The 23,793-nt window shown below is 39.7% G+C and overlaps 1 protein-coding gene across 1 annotated transcript in view; it reads left to right on the top strand.

Moving 5' to 3' along the window:
* The window catches only part of fstl4 (follistatin-like 4), a 183,783-nt gene that overhangs the window by 5,243 nt on the left and 154,747 nt on the right, over positions 1–23,793 (top strand). Inside the window, exon 2 of the mRNA XM_054626363.1 lies at positions 4,665–4,698. Within this exon, the coding sequence (XP_054482338.1) occupies positions 4,665–4,698 (34 nt within the window). The remainder of the gene's footprint in view (positions 1–4,664; positions 4,699–23,793) is intronic.

Raw genomic sequence — 23,793 nt, 5'->3', positions numbered from 1 at the left:
ATTGCCCTGCTTTTTAAATTGCATTCTCACAAAATGTCAGCCTCCGTGGCCCTAATGTTGGATTGTTGATTTGTGTGGGTGTTTCAATGGCATCCAAGATGGAAGCATGTAACACTCAGAGATTTGTTTGTACTAGTTTTCCGAGAGACTGTAACAATCTTTTTGAGTTTGTACACTTAAACTCTCTTGCTACTACAAAACCCAGTAGGAAGTAGGAAAACGTGAGAAGGACTGTGACATTTGGAGGGTGTTTTGTTCTACTTCAGCTCAGAGTACCATGACTGCTTCTTAAGTATCTGAAGCAGCAGCAGATGTACAAATCTAGATCTATTTATTCCTGCCAAATAATGCCACAGCCAAGGAAAACATTAGTTTCTGATTGGCTTGCCAAGGCTCCGAAACTCATGAAAGAGCACTAATTATGCAAGGTATAACAACAGGTAACCATAGCAACAGTGCTATTGCTTTATACTGACCTAGCAGTGAGTTAAACCAACTACAAGCAAACCGTATTTCATTGCCTCTCGTGTCATAAACAGACATTAGATGTAAAAGACATGGCTGGCAAAAATGTTTTCTTCACTGCATATGGCTTGTTGGGTGAGGTTGTTAATCCCCATGAACCCTCTGGATTCAAATTGTGTTCAAACACTTTCCTTTCAGCACATGCAATCTATTGGCTTTCAACACCTAACCTGTCCTGAAAATAACAATATATGACATCCCTGAAACATGTAGTGCCTACGCCATAGGAGTGTAAATAACATAAGGTAGCATGAGTCAAATAAAAACAGCCTCAGGGTCATGAGGTGAGAAGGTGCTGAATCTTCTGTCTTCGCGATCGTGTATGTCTCAGCATCCCTACTGTTTTCATAGTCTTATCACATAATTCTTACTGCTCCAGGCAGAATCTATCACAAAGAGGAATTATTGTAGAGAAAAGCATCATATCCCTCCTAATTGAAACCCTAAGGTCAAAACTAAGGAAAGACTGGAGGCAAACACAAATCAAGTCAGGGTAGTGGGCCAAAGTAACAAAACAAAAATGTCATCTTACTGTGTTGCTTGGTGCCAGAATTGATATTGCATACGTTTGAGATGATAAACTGGGATTTTAGGTTCTAGCGAGCAAACATATCGTGGTAGCATTTCAAAGATGGAGATCAAATGTTGTTAATAGTTTGGCTTAGCCTTCTGCTAACTTCTTCAGCCGTCTCAGCATGCTAAATTATAAGAGAGATGGAGAGAAACGTTGCTAATATGCTGAGAGATGACGAAAAGGCCCACTGTAGGGCATAGTTTCAGTAATTAATGTAGCATGAAAGCATGGTGGAATTAGCAAGCTAACTAGCGAAAGGCTGGCTACGTAGCTAGCTTGCAAATTCAGCCATGTTTTCATGCAACACTGGTTAGAGAAAATTATCTGAACAAAGACATCTCTGGCGATGAGTGAAAACAGTATGTGGATGCCACATTAAATAGTTCAATTTTACTTGTTACTTGTTTTTTCTTCAGCAACTATATAAAAAGCAAGCTAACAAAACCTGCTAGCCATTGTTGACTAACGTGTTCAGAGAATTATCCTGCCATATTATAAGCTCCACCAACAAAAATAACCATTATGTATGCTAACAGAAAAGGGGTCTATTTGCTCAAATTACATTCTGGTGTTGGTTATTTACATTTGTTCAAACAATTAAAGTCTCAATGTAAGATAAATATAAACTTCCTACGAATCAACTGTGTCTGTTTGAAGGTATCTACTTTGCCTTATCCAGTGACATGACAGCAGTTGCCTTCGATTATTGCTGAACTATTATTTTACGCCATAAAAGTCCCTTAAAGCTGACTGTATAAAGAAAAGTGACAGAAAGAACCCCCGTAGAGACGTGGAAAAGAGAGAACAGTATTTTTAGAAAGAAGCACATAGTCTTTCTTTCACCTCTACGCTTGGTTTGATTCTCTAATCAATTGATCAAACAGCGGCACTCCAGATGATGGAAGGCGGTGCTGATGAGCACACTCAATTTTATCCTGCCATCATGAGGAAGCACGTCCGCAATTAAGATAGACAGATGGCAGAAAGAGAGAAGGATAGAGATGTAGAGACAAAGGAGGAGACAGTGACAGGAGGCACTGAAAACTGCTGTGTTTTTCGTGAGGCTCTCGGTCTCCTGGGAAGCCGAGAGGGCCTCACAGACTCACACATCTTTTATCACTGAGCCTCATTACCGGTGACATCCACACTGAGGGACAAGAATTCAAAATGTCACAACACTTCAATTGCTGCCACACGTTGGCTGGCTTCAGAAACGGTGTTGCATTGGAAGTCCTGCCTCTGTTCTATTTTTAAAACGCCATGTCGATGTTTTGTTTACGTTGAATTGCATCTCAAGTTCAGCCACATTTATGCAGAGCAACATTCACAGCACCGTAACAAGCCCAAATGATCAGAAGCTAACAAGCACACACAATGCACAACAAAAGCCCTACAATGTGTGTGCACACAAACACACACATACAGGTCAGCTTGACTTCCACTAAAGGTAACAAGAAAAGTAAAACTTGTTTGATGTCCAGTGAGTTGCAGTGAATTTCAAGCACACAACTGTTTGGTCCAACTATTGAAAGCTTTCATATACCAAATGTTTTCCATTCATATCATTATTATCATATCATGACTTTTCATACATCCATTCAACTTTCACTTTTAGATCCACTCTCCTATTTGCACTCAGATGGGACCATGGTATTGTCTCACATTTCCTTACTTGCCCCCTCAACAACTCTTAACAACACAGCTACGCTCATAGGCTGCTCTTATGCCATATGCATCAAATTGTGTCCATACCCTAAAACTACAAGATCCAAGAAGAGGCTTTTAGAAAAACATCATGCATAAGTTGATCAGCTGATCATAAAGGCCACGTTACCAGCAGGAACATTGTCGCACCTGTTCATTTTGAAATCACACACAAACCGTAAACTGATTAGCGTTGGTTTGTAGCTTGTTCCTAAGAATTCTGCATCAGCATAACAAGCTCTGTATGGATGTGTTGGTAAAGTGAGTACGCTGCGGGAAGAGCAGTCCAACATGTCACATTTCTGCAGGTCTATGTTCTGCTGGTTGAACTTCTGGATAAAAAGCATTGTCATCGTCAGCTTCAGTGAAGAATAACCTCAAGTCAGGTTTGATTCTCTCTGTCTTGGCCTCTCTGAAGTTGCACTACTGTCTGACACAACACAGAGCAGAGGAGATGAAGGAAGAGGGAACAATCATAATTCAAAACCCGGCTTTAACCTTCTGAACCTCAAATAGTTTTGGGGCTTTTCTTTTCTTCGGTCACATTTCACTCTCTGTGGCCTTCATTTTTACTGCAATATATAAGTCCTGGCTGCACCTCTATGGAAACAGCACAGTCATGGCTAGAAGTAATGAGAACTCAAAAAGTGTCGTTTTTACAGAATAACACTGTTATAAAGCCATAAATCATTTAAAAGAAAAAGATTGCAAGTTGAATTTCCTTAAAAAAGTATTTTACATAAATTGGAAAAAACTGGAATCTTTATTTCGAAGTGGCTTTGCAGTTTAGTCGAAGTTTCACGGAATTTCTGTCACGTGACTGTTGGTCTCAGATCAGTCAATCATGACTTCCTAGTTTCACTGAGGAGCTCACAATGTAATGCTTCTTACAGTGTCTGGTTGGAGAAAATGGTTTATTTGGGGCAAGGTTTTAAATAACACATGCAGAATAAAATATCAGGATTTGAAGCTTCGTTTTGGCAGCTATTTCTCACGGAAGAGTAACACATGATGTGTTCAAGGACCTTCAGATAGATGCAAATCTGACAATATTGAGTGTTTTTACAGCTTCTCGCTAGGATAAATGGTGTTATTTCGGCAATTGTTTGAAGAAAACATGTTTGTATATCCCGCCGGTGGGTTTTGGGGGCTGAGAGGGTTCTTAAGTGGCTTGTCTAGTCCACCATCAGCCCTGCTATGCACTATTAGGTGGAATCATCAATAATAATAAGTCGGTCCCCAATATATTGTCTATCCCTTTTATTATTTTTAGTTGGTTCATAAAAGTCCGACTGTGCCTTTTGTTAGAACAAATTCGTTTTCGTCAGCTCTGAATGCTGGACGTGATTGTCCTCCATTTCGTCATCCACACACAGAGTCTTTGGAAAGCGATGAATGAAAGTGGCATTTATTGAAATTTGAAGCCGCACGTCAATATCACACTCACAGCTACAACTGACAAAATGAATCCTTTCTCCTTGCCGTATCAATTGTTTGACATCCTGATAAACATTCCAGCACAACATAGTGACAACTGCCATCTCGCAGCCTGCTGGGAAGTGTATTTCCAATTAGGGTGATTGAATTGACTCCTGGATCCGACTTTGTAAAGGTCCTCTCGTTTCTCTGCTGTCATCCAACCACACATTCTTTGTCATTCCTGTTCTTTTCTTTTCCCATTCTCTCTTCCCGTCTGTTCACCTTTTGTTTTCTGTCGTCTTTCTCTGAACCCTGAATGAAAAAGAGGAGGGAAAAAGGCATTGGTAACGAATGGTGCGCGGAAAAGCTGCAGAAACGGCTGTTTTTGTCTCACTCCCCCAAGCCTGTATTAACCACTTTTGTGTATGCTCTCTGTTTGCAGGAGAAGGGGAAAGCAGACGGGAACATCGATCAATGTGAGTACACTTACTGTGTTCAAACCAAACAGCATTTTTCAAAACATGCCATGTTGTGCTCCATGACAAAAAATACATTTTTTTCTTCTTCTGCTGATATTTTGGCACACACTTCTGATTGCTGGGAAATGCTGCTGGGAAGTCATTTAAATCTCATAAAGCGGACCATGCAGCCTGTTCTGGAGAAGACCTTTGATGATGATATAACTATGACAATCTGCATCACTATTCTCTTCTACTCAGAATACTTGTTTGACACAATGTCAGATGAAAGCATTATATCTGTCAGTGGATGGATCTGGTAGCGTGTCTTTTCCCAGACTCCATCTGGGAGAAAATATCACTATGGTATAAGTTAGTACAGTATTATATAGTTAAGTATATATGTCCTACCATTCTTCCCCAACCCAACAGTCAAAAAGTACACCTGAAATCAACCATTCCAGGTGACAAACCCTCTATAAGTTATCAAAATATATTTGTCAGGTGAATAATTATTCAGCCGTCAACCATCTTCAGTCCCTTGTCAGAAATGTTTGTTTAGCTTTGGGTCTCGGGCTATTTAACACTGCAGTCAATGCTCAGACAGTTCGTGCCTTCTGAAGAAGATCAGTCACGTTCTTGACTCTCAACCCCCCCCCACAAGTCTGGATGCTGATACTTCAGTGGAGGGAAATAAAAGGGCGTTATATCAGTCAGTCAAGGCGTATTGGCTAATCTGCTCCATTGTGTGAGTCACAGCTGCCGGGACGAGCATTAGGATTCCAGTACACATAGTCTAAAATGTATTCTGCCAAGTAGAAGTATATTGGCTCTTGTATTGTTGCAGTGACTAATGCTCAGGGATGTTTGTTTTCTGTGAGCAACCTTTTGTGTTTAGTACCTTGCACAAGTGTTATTAACTGGTGGACTGCGCTGAGGTGAAGTTCAAAACTCGTTGTTTGAATTTGTGGCTGTCTAGCTCTGTGTTTGGTTTCTGTCTCTATTGATTTTAGACCGTAGAAATGCACTGGTAATTATTTAGCTCTGCTGCTGTTGAAAGGCGAGAACAGTGTGTTTTTCTTGTATCGTTATTCAAGCTCCGGGTGTACGACGTAAATGCCCACTACAAGTAGAGAGGAAGCTGAAGTTCTGTTCAGTATTCTATGCAGTCTGTCACAGCGATCCTCAGAAAGTTTGACTATGGTTGTCAGCGGTCTTTGCATGTTTGAACAGGTTAGAGGTTGAGTGATTGTATGTTTTAATAGGCTGATATAATGATAGTTTGGAGCAGGAATAAGCGTCTGATAAATGTGGAACTAAACATGAAACTAACCATAAAAAAGAATGAAATAAACTTGTTCTACATCACTTAAAAACAGAATTTAAGAGTATTGACAATATTCCGAAGTGTGATTTAATGGATTACATCATTGGACTATGTCTTCTTTGTTCGACCACCAGGATTGCCTCTGTAGTAAATCCTGTTACATTGTTAAATACCACTCTAACAAACCATTAATACAAATATATTCCCATGGTAAAGAGGGCTCTAAAGTGTTTGTTTCATTTCATAACTCAGTAGTTTTGTGGCCGGATTATTTGATAGAAAGAACATTAAATTGGTTTTCTCCCTGTCTTCCTGTCTTTGTGTCACTGACCTAACCATTCACATACGTTTTTTCTTTGCCTGCTGTTTTTCTGTATTTCGCCGTATTGTAGTGCATGACAGCAAGATTGAGCGCTTTGTGTGCGAGTTACTGTAACAGCCATATTTCCAGGGCTGAGTGCTTCCTATTTGACAGGCGACTTCCTCTGTAAGCATTAGGGCCCATTATGATGTGTTGTCTTCATCGCCACAGTAAAGCGCTGGTTCTCTGCTTGCAGTGCAGAGTTGTCTGCGTCGGCTTCTATTCGACCTCAACGTGACCCCAGAGGATTTCTTTTCTTCCTGTTTAGTATTCAGCATCTAGTGCAGTGTGTGTATTTTCTTTCGCCTTTTTTTTTTTTTTTTTCTAACCTCTGGATGTCTGTAAGTTGATTTCTTCTCAACACAGTATTATGTGTAGAAATGTAGCTTTCTAAGTGATAATTGCTTTTCCAGCTATACGTGCTTTCCTCACCTGCCTCTTATAATTCAGCTGCGGTAACACACATCCTGATGGGAAATGCAATGTGAGGTGTTTCTCTGACAGGCGTTTTCCTTACACTCTGCCTCACAGATGTTGATGCAGACACATGTGCGTGTCGGAAAGAAATGGACACCCGCATTGATGGTGATGGTGCTGATAAAAAAGAAACAGAAAGGTAGCTCTGCAATAGGAACAAAATGCAAAAAAAAAAAAAGCACATCTGCATAAGCTGCAAATGTTTTAGCTTTTGTTATTCAGTAGCAGGGTGTTTGCAGAAAACATATTCAGTATGCAGTTTGCAGGAGGTTTATCGGAACACTGTCGGGGGAAAACACTGGGTTAAAGGGCATGGCTTTGGATTTACATACACTGGACATATCTTACTTCAATATTTGTCTCCAGAGCTTAAAGCAAAAGTGACAAAGTCATGTTGTCCTGGCTTTGTGCCCAGTTGTAATGCCCTGCAGTGAGCTGGAGCGTTTCTGTGCTCAATATTTTGGTTCCCCATGTGTCTGTGTGGGTTTTGTATTTTGCTGTGAATGTCAAGGTTTGTCCACACAGTATGTCGAAACTGCTCTTGTACAACCATTCATCTACTGATAACCATTGCACAACAATAATAGGGTGCCTCTATGTAGAGCCCCATGTTTGCTGTCAAGGGAAATCACTATCTACATTTGAGCTTTTTCAAACCCGCAACCTCGCAGGCATTTTTCTTCCGTCAGGACACTTGACTTCCTGCTCTGTTGTGAGTCAGAGTGAACCATTGCAGTGCATGAGGTGATAATGGGACATGATTGCGACTGACAGTCACTTCTTTACATCAGCAGTGTGTTGGACTGTGTTGATGTGATTTGTGAGTAAATGTGTTAGAGGCATCAAGCTTTGTTGCCGCGCTGTGTCTTAAAAGTGTCAAATGAATGAATGAATTCAGAAACGCTTGATTGAAACAATTCTATAAGTAGTATGCAGTAATGTTCGTCAGGTATAGAGGTAAAGATTTGTACAGTATTTATTGATAGCTGTCATGCACATTGGAGCCAACAGGCCCATTAAGATGACAGTATTATAGTGAGAGCTCGGTCCCTTCTTACAATGAAGGTCATTATATATTCCATGAAAACAAACCCATTAACCCTGCTCTGCTTGGTCCAAGATATGATCATTCTGTGAATAATTTTTATGTTTCTGTTTTTCCCTAACTCTGCCCACAGTCTGTTGTTTCCAGGCAACAACGTCTGATTCTGAAAATTTAAGCCAATGCTGAAGTGCCTCAAACCTGCATTCTGTCTAATGTCCAGCAGCTGGCGACTCCTCTAGTTGGAAATAGAAGTCTGATTGTATAGAAGTCTATGAGAAAATTACCCTACTTGTCACTTGATTTATTCCCTCAGTAAACATTGTAAACATGAGTTTATGGTCTCAATCTCTAGTTTCAAGTCTTCTTCAATACAGCATGATGTTCATTTAGTAAATGATGCTCCATTTAGAGTCAAATAGACCCTAAATCAGGCTATGCTTTACGGCGGGCTTACTTCTAAAAAAAGAAGATAGTGACAACAAAAAATCCAAGATGGCGATGGCCAAAACGCCAAACTCAAGGCTAGAAAGAAAAACGTAGTCCAACCAATGGTTGACGTCACAACGAATGCGTCCACTTGTTGTATACAATCTATGGTTATTTCTTACATTACAAAATAATGACATTTGACCAATCAGTACATCAGTGGTGTGTGAGTCTAAGGATGGGTGAAATATGAGTTATGAAGGTATTACATGCTGAAATAAAAGGCAAAACAAAGTCACCAAACCAGGCGACTGTGTGGGAGCTGAGAGAGATGCGAGACAGTGCAGCATACTAAACTGAACTGGCCAGTTTTGTCGGCTTGCGAGCTCATCAGCCCAGGTGGCCGGCTCGCTAATGACCTGCACTGCCAGCCCACTACCTGCAAGAGGAGGAGAAAACACACAGGAATGGTTTCGTGGCTGTCTGTAGTATCATCTATTCTCTGCATGTCCTCTGTGAATATTTTTGTGTGTTTCTGATTTTGTGGTCGTCTGGATGACAGCGTCAGCATACCAAGATAAGGTGTATTGCTTAGTAAGAAAGGCTCTGCAGCTCTGCTGACAGACCATACTGTTATTCACAACTGGGGAATTTTATAGCTTCAGTCTGAGCCGCCTCCTTCCTTGGGACATAACCTGAGCAGGTTTCACCAACCAGCAGTTATCCCTGAACATATCATGATGATCTGTGAGCTCTGGTAGGAGGGGGTTGTTGCTGTAGAAATAGAATAGGAGTAAAATGGACATTCCCATTCAAACCAATGTAGCACGATGGTCAGAGTGGCAGCTTTTTTTATGCTTACCGTTGCCATTGCTACCATTGTGGGCTAGCGTATAATTTAAACTGACTTTGGGCAAGTCGCAGATTCACTGAGTTGAGGTTTTGCAGTAACAAATAAAACAGGCAGTGAAGTATCCACTTCAATAGTTAAATAAAACATGCTTCATCCACACACTCTTGACACAGCATAGGTTAGCACATTGCTAACCCTATATGAGTGACAACTTTGTTCTGCTCATTTTCTGCAACCAATTTAGCATTGAAGCATGGTGGAATTAGCAAACTAGCTATTTTGCTAATTCCACCATGCATTAATGCTACATAGGTTACAGAGAATAATAAGCCAGAGCTGCGACAACACTTTACTGCCCCTCTGACCACAAATACCAACAATGGCCATTTTCTTTTTTTTTTGCCAGTCATATAACCACAGATAACAAATCAATGTCTGTTTTAATCCAAATCTATGGTTGTTGCTTTGTAGTAAAGTTTTACTGTTTTTGGAGTCTTCTTATGGAGAGTTTGGCAGCCATTTGTTTAGTAGTTTTAAATGGTGGCCATTTTTAATCTTCATGTTTTTATTGAAGGGTACTGAAACCCTTTTGATAGTACATAGTTATATCGTTTACATTTTTTGGGGGAGATGGGAGCTTGCCAATGTGTGTGTGTGTTTGTGTTATTGTATACTCCATATATACCAGACATAAAAGTGATGCAGTAGTAGTAAAATGAGGGAAGGGGGAACATCTCCACCAGCCAGCAGTTACGCCTGTGATGTGTCGGGCCTGCATCATTTGAGGACAGGCGCTTTAATATTGTGAGCTTTTTTTTCCCACTTTGTGAAGGCTGATTTCCCTCTTGAGACTAATTATCCACTGCCTGTTTGTATGTTAAATTAGATCCAAACTGTCAAAACCAGGCAATTGCATTTCATTTTCTTGTTTTGCTCTCCTTTTTCTTGGATGATGATCAGTGTAACTCTTTTGGAGTGTCTGTGTCCACTGCCATTGGCTGGTTGCTTCTTTAACATTACGCTTTTTCGTTCATTTTAGTTTCCTTCTCCTTTTTTCTTTTGCTCCACCTCTCCTTCCTTTTTTTTTTGTCCAAACCTTATTTTCACTCACCCTCTCCCATTATGGCAAACCTTTTATTGTGGTGTCTACACTGCTCAGGTTGAGACAATGGCATTAATCAAATTGACCCAGTTTTACCTCGGGAACGCAGATGCTGCTTGTGAAATTCGCTTTGCTGCAAGCATCTGGAGGTTTTTAAGATGACAGAAATTATCTAAGTGACATTTTACCGGCTGGTGATGCACAGCCATCCCTGGTCAAAATGCCACAATCTGGTACATCTGCGGTAATTGTCATTGAATGTTTCTTCTTTTCCCAGTGGTGTTATTTTTGTCAGTGGGATCCATATGGAAACATTGAATATTGGCCATCTATCTTTCACATGGAATGGTGATTAATTCGGCATGGAGCGCTTAATTTATGAACCCTCGCGGGCGCCTAATCAGAGTTTGTTACCGTCACAAATTAAACAATGGGAAGAGGCAAAGCAAGTTAAGCAGTCCTGTGGTTCATTTAGATTGTAATTGGGTGAGAATTAGATGGGACAAGGTTGACGGAGATAGACTCTAATAAAGGAAAGGAAGGAAAAGGCGAAGAGACAGGAGGGTGGAGGAAGTTCAGGGAAGCAGGAATGAAGGAGGGGGCAGTCATCTCCTGCATTAATAACTCAACTGCTAGCTTAACTGTCAATGCAAAAAATAAAATAATATTTATTGATGTATAATGCTTACTGAAATCAAAATATTGTTGCAGCATCTCTACTTTTTTGTGTCCTTAAAGCAGTCAGATGGTCAGTGTGTTGGTGCAACGTATCCACACACATTGGTTTGTATGATATCTGACGAAAAGTTACTGCGTTTTCCCACAAAAGCCAGCAAAGCGTGATCATTTTCCGCTCGTTACATGCATACAGTTTATGGTGGAGTCCAATCTACATTCATGGCGACAATTGTAACTGGACTGCTTAGTAGAAAATCCCACAAATCAATAAACATCCAAATATGTCTGCAACCTGACCACAAAAAACATTGAAATACATTCAAAAAACAAAAGTAAATGGATCACAAAGTCGAGACTCAAACCCATTCGGACCTGATGTTTAAGACAGAAGACGTAAAGCTGTTCTCTAATGTGAAGCAGTGAGATCATCGGAGACCTTCGGGTCATGCAAAGAAGTACTACTAATGCTTTGGCAGCAGTTCTACTGATTTAGTGGCAAATACTAAAAAGAAACACATTGATATTGTTTCTTTTGGGACTAAATTAGTTGATCAATGTTTCTGTAGTTTCTTTGGAGAAAAGTCAATGTTCTTGTTTGTTTGCCAAATCGGCAATTATCGAGATGACCTCAGACAGTGGTACAATAAGTTGTTTGAACTATAGGAAGTCTATTTACTTTCAGTGGTCATATACATTCCTGATCCACAATGCATTGCATACCAAGGGTTTTTCTTTCTGCAGCCCCATGCTGCATACACAAGCTAAACAAATGAGGTGTATACCACACGTACTCTCAAGGTGGTACTTCATTTTTACTAAGTTTGCAGGTTTTTACAGGATGTAAGGGGAGAGGTGATGAGGAAACCTGATTACAGAGCAGATGTATGGTTGTAGAAGTGATAGAGTTTGAGTGCTGATTCTGTTTAACGCATGGGGGAAGCAGAAAGCTATCACCTCTACCTGTATATTCAAGGTTGAGAATGCAATCATTAAATCACAAGGTAAGGAACAAAATCCACCCACATTTACTTTCCTTCAGTCATGGATTTCTCACTTGAAGAATCAACGTAAATTAAAAGAAACAGGTCTGAATGTAAAGCATATTTCTCTGCTGTAAGTCTAAATGTTAACTTTCACACTTCACACACACAAGGTCTCCAATCACAGCCAGTTCAGTGACCTCTTGTCTCGTAGATTACTCACCTAGACACCCTGCATAATTAGAACGTGCCAAAAAAAGAATACATTTTCACCTGCCCAAGAGTTGTAAGTCACTATCAGAGCCACAACGTAAATCTCTGTGAAATGTGGTTTCATTAAACCGCAGAGCAATAAAGACAGCAAAGCGGAAAGTTCATTGAGTCATTGAGGACTTAATCAAAATAGTAAAAACGAAACGGGCTCTGCTTAAAAATCAACCCACCTTTTTATAGAGGTGGTTACAAAATTAGAACATCTTCGAGTCAAGTTATGATTTGCACCATAAATCGTCACAAGCCTGACGATTGAATGACGGTTCACTTTGTTTTTTTCTGAATCTAATTTTGCAGGCGGCCAAGGTTTTGCACCGTGATCATTTTTTTCTTTTGCCCCAAAAGTCTGAAAGTCAAAGACAAAGGGGAGTTGTAGCGGCGGTGTAAGCTCCGTGTTGAGCGTGCCTGCAGATACCGCTGAAGGGCTTAAGGAGGGCACACAGCCTCTCCAGAGACTCAGAGGGACTGACAATGGCACTCTGAATAACACTTTACTGTGACTGGGGCAAGCAGCACCAGTGGGCCCACTTGGTCTAACACACACACACACACACACACACACACACACACACACACACACACACACACACACATATACACACGCTGGAGTGCAGATGCAGAGAGTGAAAACAGACAGCGGTTATGTGCAGAAAGACATGCCGGTAAGAATGAGCAGACAAAGGTACAGACGTTTCTGTAGAGGGATAAGAGCTTCCTGTCATCTTTGATAAGCTTGCCATGCATCACTGCATTATGATGCTTTTTTTGTTTGGCACAGGAAAACATACCACGACTAATTACGGCACATGAATGCACAAGTTGAGGTTTCACCAACAATTCTGACATATTTTTAATATAAAACTTGGATATTTTTCTTCCAAAATCAATGAGTGTTTTCGTCATGATGTCCTGATAAAGAATAGTGTTGCTCTTCTTCTCTCTGTTGTTGTTTGTCCCTACAGAACCCTAGAGCCGCTAGCATTTTGCCTTTACTGCTCTTAATCTCATCTAGACAGGGCTGCAACTACTTTTATTAACAATTAATTATTGTTTTGATTCATTGATTAATCCTTAAGTCTCTAAAATGTCACAAAAACTGCTTCTCCGTTTCCCAAAGCCCAAAGTTTCATCCTCAGCGTCTTTTTTGGTCCAACTGATTAATTTTCTGTGTATTAATTAATTAGTTTATCTTCTGCATACTCCAGATTACGCTCCAAAATCTAAAATTTAATATGTATTATACTATTTTTAATATTTGGTGTCTGATTTACTAAAGGGTTTTCCTTTTAAAAGGCCATTTACTGCATTGCATGTTGTCTAATTACTGTAATTATCTGTAACTCTGCTTATGCTGTACATCTAAACGACTGGAGGTCATCTCCTGCCGCTGTGTGAGTGCGAGCGTCTCTGCGTACTCTCTCAGATCCATTCTTTACCTTCATCCCCATGATTTTTACTGCCTTACCCATCAACAGGAGACGGCTTTATGAGCTGAGAACAAAAATGATTGCTTTTGAATTCAGATTATATGCCTCCGCGCTCTCAGCTCTTTCTTTCCCCGACGCTTTTTCTCTCCGCTCGAACTCCTGCTTTTCTTCCCCATCTCCAACACACACACACACACATATCCAAACACACTGGGGGTTGCACACACAGCCAAACATGCACATTTATATATACAGTACATGACTGCTGGAGTTTGAGGATAAGTTATTGTGATCCGGATCTCAACCAGCAAGGTCCTCAGTAGCACTTTGCAGAGGACAAGGTGTATTTGCATTCCCCCAGGGGACATGGAAATATTAATAAGCCACTGTCAGGTCACGTTTCTATGACTGGGTAAACACATTCACTCTTAAATACGTCCATATACCTCAGACAGTGTTTTTACTGTATTAATTCTGATTCATTCACCACCGCTGCAGAATTCTGAGTGCTGCTGCTAAAATTTAATATCCTCATTAACATATTCTGCTCTTGTGTTTTCACCGAGTGCAGGCGACAGTAAATTAAAACGTTATCCTTTATATTATGTGTTCAAATGTAATCTTGTAAAATTTAGTTTTGCGAAAGAGATATTATCCCAGCTATAGAAAAGATATTGGAGAGTTAATTATGATCTCTTTAACTTCCTAAGACTTGCTCTAAGCAGTTTATAATACTTCATTTAAACTACTAATAGTTTTACTAGAGATGCTTTTATCATCAGAAATACAATCTTGTATTTTCTAATCACATTAATTGTTGGTTTTTATGCAATTTACCACTATAGATGACTAAAACAAAGTAAAAGGATTTACATTTTTGTGATGTAACCATAACAAAAACACATACGTGGAGTTAGCACTGCACCAGACTCCATTTAAACAATAGCATTTTAAATGCTACATTGCTTGTCAGCAAACTGGTCATACGTGCACTCCAATTAATTTGGCATGCACTTAACACACCAGTCATAATTCAGTCCTGGAATATGCTCCTAGTCTTCTTCACAACTGTTTTGGTAGAAGGAAATAACCAGAATAAAAGGAGAACAAGCTTTAAAGTGCTGTGTTTTCTTATTGGGCTGTGCTGTGAACCGTAACTGATTGGTGTATCACAGTGACCTTCATGCTCCATCGGCGAGTCCCATCAGTGAGTTGTATTTTCATATTGTGCTTTTCAGCAGTTTTTAAGAGTTGCTATCTCTGTTTTAAAATGGATGATTTGTCAGTTTGGGAGAAAGGAAGACATTTGAGATACTCGGTGTGTAGAGCATTAAGCTTGAGGCTAAGATGAAACAAATGAGACAACATTAAAAGCAGTGAGTCAGTGAGGAATGGAGACGGCGTTCACACCACTGCACCCTGCCAGGATGGAGGGAGAATGAATCAAATGGGCTTTGAATTAAAAATAAAGAAGGTTTTTAATACGCCATTTGTGTATCCTACATAATTTCCCTAAATATGACAAGTAATTAGCATTGTACGGGTTTTGGCAGCGTGAGCGAGCAAGCTCTGCTAGGATTTTGCCTTTGAGGGTGTGCTTTTAGAATTCAATATGCAATTTGAGATTTCTCTGAAGCTCGACATTCACTCCTATTTTTTTTTTTGTCAGCGACAAGACGGCACATAAAAGCACCGTCGCTACCGCTGTGACAGACATTGTGATCTCAACAAACTACTGTATTCCCATATTCCACAGAGAAGAGTCCCCAGAAATAAACTCATAGACTCACAGGATTGTCTGATCATTGTCATGGCATATACACTGGTATCTATTTTTAAAAAAAATAGTTATGATCCCTGGAGCCTTTTTGAAATGCATGAAGATTAATGAGAATGCTATTGTGGGTATAATTCAAAACAAGTCAGTGAGGAAATGGCACCCGTGGCTACGCAGGTGTGTCGCTTGTTCTCAGAAATTTTTGCCACTTTATTTGGAATTAAATCACTGAATAATTTATTATTCAACAAATTTAAATGTAAAATGGTTTCGGCAGCCAGCCACTGGGGGAGAGAGCAGTACAGCAGCTGCAATATTAGCAAATATACTTTTTTTCCAGCTCCTCTCTTTTTTCCTCATAGTGAAGCTGAAGATTGCGCAGGTGTCCAAAAGGGTGACCAGAATCATGCATATGTAATGTGATGAGGTCATGGCTTCAGATGAAATGGAAGACGGGTCAAGGTTCATGGGTTATATCACCTCATATTATCAGATTTTACCTCATTATTAAAACTCTCTCTGGGTCCGGAGAGGTCAAATTTCTTCTAAAAGTTCTGGTGTTATTAAGCAGATGATTAACCGTCTCTAAGCTCAGGTTCTCAGTCGGAGTAGGTGTTCATATTAATGCCCACATTTAGAGTCAGTTGACTGTAACTGTACTTAAAGTGGCCATATTATGCCTTTCCACATTTTCAACCTCCTTTAGTGTGTTATATATATTTTTGCACATGTAAAAGGTCTGTAGAGTGTAAAACCTGAAGTCAACGCCTTAAAGGAGTTACCCTCCCCCTCAGAAGCTCCTGAGCTCCTGAAATGGCTCCATTGAATTCTCTCCTTCACTTCTGTAACTTTATGAGGTCACAATGTAACTTTATGAGGTCATAATGTAACAGAAGTGATGTAAAACTCCTTCCGGCTAGTTTGGCCCTCAAACAACAAAAGAGAGAGACGGAGCTGAAGCTTTGGAGGAAGAGTTTTTTGAAATGTGAAACGTTGACCAATCACAACAGAGCAGGCTAGCTGACCAATCGGAGCAGACTTTGCTTTCTGGAGGGAGGATGAAACGCTACAACGGAGCGTTTCAGAGAGAGGGTGAGAAGAGGTGCTGCAGGCAGGATGAGAAAAACAAGGAAGATTATGAGCATTAACGCATGTAAACATGTTGTAACTGTAACTTGAGATAAAAATATGCACCCGGAAAATAGCATAATAGGGCCTGTTTAACACATATGTGTTAGGTCAGCTATTAGTTCCTGTTCCAATATCTATTCTAGAAAATAAAAGCTGATACAAATAGATACAGCACCATGGATATTAATCATCATCTAACCATATTACCTCAAAATATGCTCTAATTACACAGCTCATTTACCCAGTTTTGCAAGGCCATGGTGAAAAGGTTAAAGACAAGAAACTTTAAAGGCCATTAACCAGTATTGATTTCAGAAGAAGAAGAAAAAATGCAGCAGCTGTATTGTTCCAGTCATGTCATTAAATTGAGTGCTCTGGGTGCTCTCTCATGGAATTGAGGAGTTTCTTTTATTTTCTTCCTGTCACTCACGCAGAACCAATAGAGATCCATTGAACAATAACAATCCAAGATTCATACAATTCCACACGTAAAAGTCCTCAAACTTCCCTTACAGCTAATGGCGAGGAGGAGATGAAGAGGCAATCACAGCGAAGAATAAAATATCCCACACATGTCAACTGCTCTCTTAGGGCGATAGACTCGGTCTCCAGTCATATTCAGGCAAATGCATTTCATATTCCAACACAAATGGAGCAATTTGTGCAAATAGCATGCATAATAGTAGAGCAGACTCCCAGGTGTGAGAGCGACGGCCCTGGGCCCTGGAGGAGAGGCTCTTCACCCTAAATGCATCGGCAACGAAAACTCAAGGCCCACGGAAATGGGGCAGTGAATGTATTAGGGTGTCATCGGTTAAGGACATCAGTGAGAGGAAAGAGAGATCAGTAATGGAATTGCTACTTGCCATACTAAGCAGGAGCAGCGTGAAATCAGATGAAGCTGGCTGCGGCTATTTTGACGCGTCTGAATGAGCTGTCTCTCAGTGAGCTAAGTGATAATTCAGCTGTCACTCTGAGTGGGAGGCGAGAAATGACTGAGATTGGTTGAAAGAGGGCAAAGGATCAAAGTAATCAACCCAACCCTTAATCTCTGATAACAATAATTAAAAAAAGAAATATCGTCAAACTCGTACCTACAAGTCAGCTCTTTGCATTTTTGCGTTGTTCCTAAAAGTATCTACTGAATTTTCTGTTGTGTTCTCAGAGAGGAATCACATTAAGATAAGTTTTTGCTCAGTAAACTTCGTATTGCACAGCAGATTTTTTAACTACCTCCCTAAATCTAGTCAGAACCTTTTTTCCAATGTTAGGGCAGGTCAAGACAAGTCTGAAGTATTCATAAGTAAATTGAAAACGGCAAATTGTACATTTTGCCGTTTTTTAAAGCTAAAAGAAGAGATTTGAACTTTCTTAATTCAACACTGGGTTAACATTGTTTTTAAATGCAAAGCTTAGACACCTAAGAGTTTAATATTCAAGCTGTGCAAGATCTTGCTGTGGCTGTCTGGTTGATCATTTATTCATCTGGAATTTCACCAGGTCAAAACATAATTCTACATTCACATAATGTCTGACTGACCTTTACTGAATTTATGATGTTCTAATTAGAAAATGTTTGATCAATTTGAATTGAATGGCAAAACCAAATGCCTTCTCCTTAGAGGACATTTAAATAAATTATTGGCACATTTAAGTAAAGTATAATCATTTCTAAATCATGCACTTGGGAAAAAAATACTTTGTTAATAATCTTCCTTGGTCTTTATCAGATACTATGAATAAGAAGTGGACGTAGTTGCTATGGAATCCCCCATTGGTTTGTGGACTGCTGTTTTGAAGTCTCGAGTTTGGCTTTTTGGCAATCAGCATCTTGGTTTTTAACCATCTTATTTTTTTTGCAACCAGTGAACAGAAGCACCCATATTTTGACTGCAGAGGTTTGACTCCGTATACGACTCTGGTAGCGACCTGTCAATCAAAAGCATACCCTGCTTTATGGTCTGTTTGACTCTAAATGGAGCATCATTTACTAAATGAACATCATGCTGTATTGAAGAAGACTTGAAACTAGAGATTGAGACCATAAACTCATGTTTACAATGTTTACTGAGGGAATAAATCAAGAGAGAAGTAGAGTCATTTTCTCATAGACTTCTATACAACCAGAGGAGTCGCCCCCTGATGGACATGAGTAAGAATGCAGGTTTAAGACACAGCATTGGCTTCACTTTTCAGAACAGAAGGTTGCCACCTGTTCATTGTGCAATTTATCTCCTGTGTGTAACCACAATAATTTGATGACAGGCAGTACTTTGGTTCAGGCAGGCGGTCTAATTTGCATCTATTATAAATAGATAGCGTAATGACCAGCTGTAGCAATGAAAGTCATCTGCTAAAGGTTTGCATCCCACACAAGACAACCCATGTCGCAGTAGAGAAAAAAAGCAAAAACACTAGTACACTCGCCTTTATTATTCAGAGTGGGTGTTCCAGAGCGCTGACCTTAATCACAGTTTACCATCGTTTTCAGATGGCTTTGATGATAGCATATGCATTCACAGTCGCACCAGCAACTGAAGACAATCAACCTTTTGCTTTGTTTTTCTGTCGCTCCCAATCTCAGTCTCCTCCACGCTCCCGGTCTGCCATTGTCGCCTTCTTTTCTTCTGCTTTCTGCTACTCTTCTTTTGAACCGTCTGTCTTACTCTCCCTATCTGTTTTGTTGTTGTCATTCATAAATTAACCCAGAGGGTGCATGCGAACTTACCTTAGATACAGATTCACACTGAACACCTCAAACTTGAATATCCAATCGCATCCGTCTGCATGAAACGTTCTTGAGATAATCATGTCATCAGGATGTCTCTCATTTATAATACAGTAGGTAAATTCATTCTAACAACCCTGACATTTACATTATTTTATCCAGATAATGATTGTTGAATCAGAAAAATGTAAAACAAAACAGTTGCCTGTTTAAGAAATAATAAAATAATACATTATAAAAACACATAAAAACACAACATACTTAAAATGAATATCTTAATGATCTCACTCCATTAAATTCTTCATGGAATACTTGGATTGGAGTTTTTATATACACCGGCTGCCTTAACTTTCACCTCATTGCTCTTTGCTCATTCTCAAACATTTAGAGCTGCATCTCCCAAAAGTCAATATAATTTTTTAGGGATCATTAAGAGAGATGCTGATAAAAAGGTTGTGTGGAGGCTGCCAATAAATGCTTTAAATGTGCTGAGTTTAACGGATGCCTGGAGCACTCAGCATTTATCCACATCACTTTCTGGTGACGTAATGTCCTTTAAAGGGATAAAAGGGACTGAAGTACAATGATTGACTTTCAGACTTTAAGTATGCAAACAGACTACCTTTTCATTATGTCTTCTACAGAATCAAAGTGGACAAAGACATAAGGCATACATAGACAACCAGAGTTGCAAGGGATCATAAAACTCATGGTTCGGATTGTATCACAGCACCTGGTCTACGATTAGTCAAATCAGCACAAAGAACAAAGGGAGCAAATGTAACATTCAGAGAAGCCAATGTCAAAGTCTCATTTGATTGCATGATTTTTCTGTAAACGCTTCTGAGTGAAGGAAAAGTCGTCAAATTAGTTGGGAAAATACCTATTTTTGGACATAATTGCAACCAACAAGAGGTTATTACACCTCATATGCTGCCTTATTGCATTTAATTGGAGGCAGAGTATCTCAATAGCCAGACATGCCTTTCATCGTCTTTGAGACTTTATGATAGACCCACTTAAAGAGGCAAAGAGCTAAGGAAGTACTGTTGCTAGAAACTGAAAAGATGCAATCTCTCCATGCTACGTCAAGCTACTTAGCTAGCCTGTTAACTTTCCAAGATCATGAATGCTATGCTTATGAATCAATTATCAATAGACTGTCTGTCAAGTTTGCCAGATGGTTTTGGGAACAATGGATTATTGTGTGATTTGACATTCTCTTTGATTCCGAATCAATTCACAGATTCCAAAACACGAAACTTGCCTTTGTAACAACGTTGTGGTTTCTCATGTTGGCGGAATGGAAAAGGCAGAACTGTGTCGCGAGGGTTGACATCGCTCTTATGTACTGCCTTTGGTCCCTTGAGCCTTGGTAGAGTAGACCGACTCATTTATGACTCCTGCAAATCACCTATACATTAGAGAAGTAGGGCATCGAGCTACAGCATTAGCAAATGAGTGAGCTGTCAACGTACACTGCACAACTTAACAAATCTTCATCAGTCTGAGGAAATAACTTAACAAAGCACCTCTTTAACTTAAAGGAAGAAAATGCAGCCACACAGAATTATGGGTAACCAGCGGTTTGTACTGGTTCTGTAGCAGTGAGGGTATTCTCCATGTTGAGGACATATTGTTTAATGTTAAAACTATCCTGTGCATTCACTGTGCTGAGATTATTAATGTTCCTTTCAGTTTAAATAGAAAGTATTCCAGGCCTTGCTATCATTTCTTTGGCTCTTCAAAAAGATTAATGTTGCTCCAATCTTTACTGGAAGGGCATTTCCAATATGTGCTCTCAGTGTTTGATGGTGTTGGACCTGCCCTCTTTGTGAACTCGCCGCGTGAACTGGATTATTTTTAGATGGGAGACTGGTGCAAGAACAAGACAACTCTAGACATTAATATCATAGCGGCCAGTTAATATCACGGTTCTTCAGTGTTATCACATAATGCAAGCCTGTTTGATTCATTATGCCCATTCAATTAGGATATTTGAAATTTGGATAATGAGGTTCCACTTTACTGGTCATTGTGATTTAATTCTTCATTACAGAGGAAATAGGGAGATTACTTTAATATCAAGTTAAACTGCCCTTCCGTTGCCCTTTCTACATCTTTATTTCATCAGAGCAGTTGACCAAAAACTTTCAGTGCAGAGTGACTTTTTTGGCTGAATGATGATGCAGGAATGAGTCCTAAAACCTGGAAATGAGTTTGCACTTCTGGTTTCCTCGTTTTTAAGTCAATGGTTTATTGTTGAAATGGGTTTTGGTTAGATACATGAAATAAGATCTGAGGTTAAAACAACCCGTTTTGTTTTTACGATATAAAATACGTCAGTAAATCCCACTCTTGTGATTTTGAAGCTTAACCTTGTCTTAAAAAAAGCAGATGCTAACAAATGGCTGAATTAGACAACCAAACGTCATCGAGACGACCTGTCCATCTTTACAGCCTTGTTGTTTAGACTTGCGTTCATGTGACCGTGGTGTAGTTTGCCTAGCTTTCAGAAATCAGGTATGTAGCGTTCACTCTGAAGATTATCTTGCTGAACAAAACATATAAGTATCTCAAACAGTTGGTCGCTACGGAGTTCATTTTCTGCATTAATTCAAAATCCAATGGAACAATCTAATTGGCTTTTGGTCAGAGCAACCAGTGGGATGCCAAATTTCGGGGTTTGCCTACATGAAAAAAGTTCATCCCTGCACCACTCTATTGTCCCGGGTCGTCCCTGAATCATAGGATTGCCAGTTTTGATCATCGGCTCCGTTATTCCATGTCAATGTGTCTTTGGGCAAGAGACTAAACTGCAAATTGCTCCCGTAGGTTGCTCCGGCGGTGTATGAATGGGTAGATAGTGCTGATGGGCAGGTGGAACCTTGCAATTCATTTCACCATCAATTGTTTTAAACTTAAAACTTGTCACATACATGCAGGTAACTACATGAACTTTGATCTCTGCATTTAACCCATCTTAAACATCACATCACAGTGGGTTGCTGTATGACGATTCGACATGCGCTTCCACAGTAGAAGACAGGAATCGAACAACCAACCTTGTGGTTAAAGGACGACCTGCTCTACCCAGTGAGCTTTTATACCAGTTATCCCTCCTGCAACAGCAGAGTACATTGCAGGTTTTTGACATTTAATGACCATACCATGATATCACCACAGACTCATACAAACACTCCACTTCAAAAGAAGCATTAGTTTTTGTAGGCTTGACTGCACAAACAGTGTGACAGGGAGTTGAATGACTTAATATGTTTCCCCCTTTTTCCCTGCAACGGGAAGACACATTAAATCCGGACCTCTATTAAATCAGGGAGCCAAAATGCATTTGAAGTCATTTTTTTTCGCTGCTCCGAACTTGTATCAACTTGAAGTAATAACGTCGCCTCTCTGCAAGACAGAAGCTCTTTTGCTCACGGATGAGGCTAATTAACGCCCGCTGTGTTCCCATCATTCTACTTCCCCATTCATTTGGCATATTAGGCAAAATGCTCTGAGAGATGTAATTACATTCATGTATCATTAATAGCATATCTCAGTGTTATTTAGATGGGGGACAGAGAATTATGGACTGGTGCCCCGCTGCACATTTTCAATAAAGTTCTAAATACTTAAAATATTAGCCTAGAGGGGGAAGATAGTGACGCACTAAGCTGTGGAAGATAACGGAATAACATTTGTCATCTTCCATTATTTGGATTTAAGAAAGAGAAAACCTTGTTTTATTCTAGCAAAGCCATTCTTATCGAGGATTATGGGATATGTCTGCATTCATATCCATGCTGACCTTATACTTAATATTCAGAGGACTATTTCACCAGTATTAGTTTTAGGTAGATTTACAAATCACTATGCAAGCAGAACCTTGTGATCTTATTCCGAATGGACTAGAGTCTAAAACATGTCTGCTGTATGTGTTGTGGTTTTTCATTTCAACATTGGAATACCAATGAAGAAGCAATACTTCTTTGTGCTAAAAACACATTAATAAGATGGGATATTCTTTAGTAATATGGATGTTAAATATTAATAACAAATCTCCCTTTTGTATAAAGCTAAACACAATATATTGTCACACTGAGCATGTTTCATATTTGAAAATGTTATGCAACAAAGCAGCACACATAGAAAAATCTCTATGCATGCCAACATGTTTCCCATGAAATAGAGTGGGGAAAGGGCTCAGAAGAAACAAACCAAGATGCATATAAGCTACTTGCTTCCAAAAATGAGAGCACTTTTTAAAAGCTTTGGTTATTGCTGCCTGGGGATCAATAAAAGAAGAGCACTGAACCTGTTATATGTTGCTTACCTTCCATGCAAAACCTGCATGTTTTGTTACAGACACACTTTAGTGTTTGTTTTCTGCTCTGTGTGCACCTTTTGTAAGTGTATGCACATCAGAAACTTTAATAAATGTTTCCACTCTAACTAACCAAGGAGCTCATCTTATAAGGCTTAAAGTATGCAACCACCTGAGATTCCCCCCCCTATCTTGCATTTC

The sequence above is a fragment of the Anoplopoma fimbria genome, chromosome 24 (assembly GCF_027596085.1).
Source record: "Anoplopoma fimbria isolate UVic2021 breed Golden Eagle Sablefish chromosome 24, Afim_UVic_2022, whole genome shotgun sequence".
NCBI classification, from domain to species: domain Eukaryota; kingdom Metazoa; phylum Chordata; class Actinopteri; order Perciformes; family Anoplopomatidae; genus Anoplopoma; species Anoplopoma fimbria.
The sequence above is the reverse complement of the archived record's forward strand: the minus strand, read 5'-3'. Positions and strand labels throughout refer to the sequence as shown.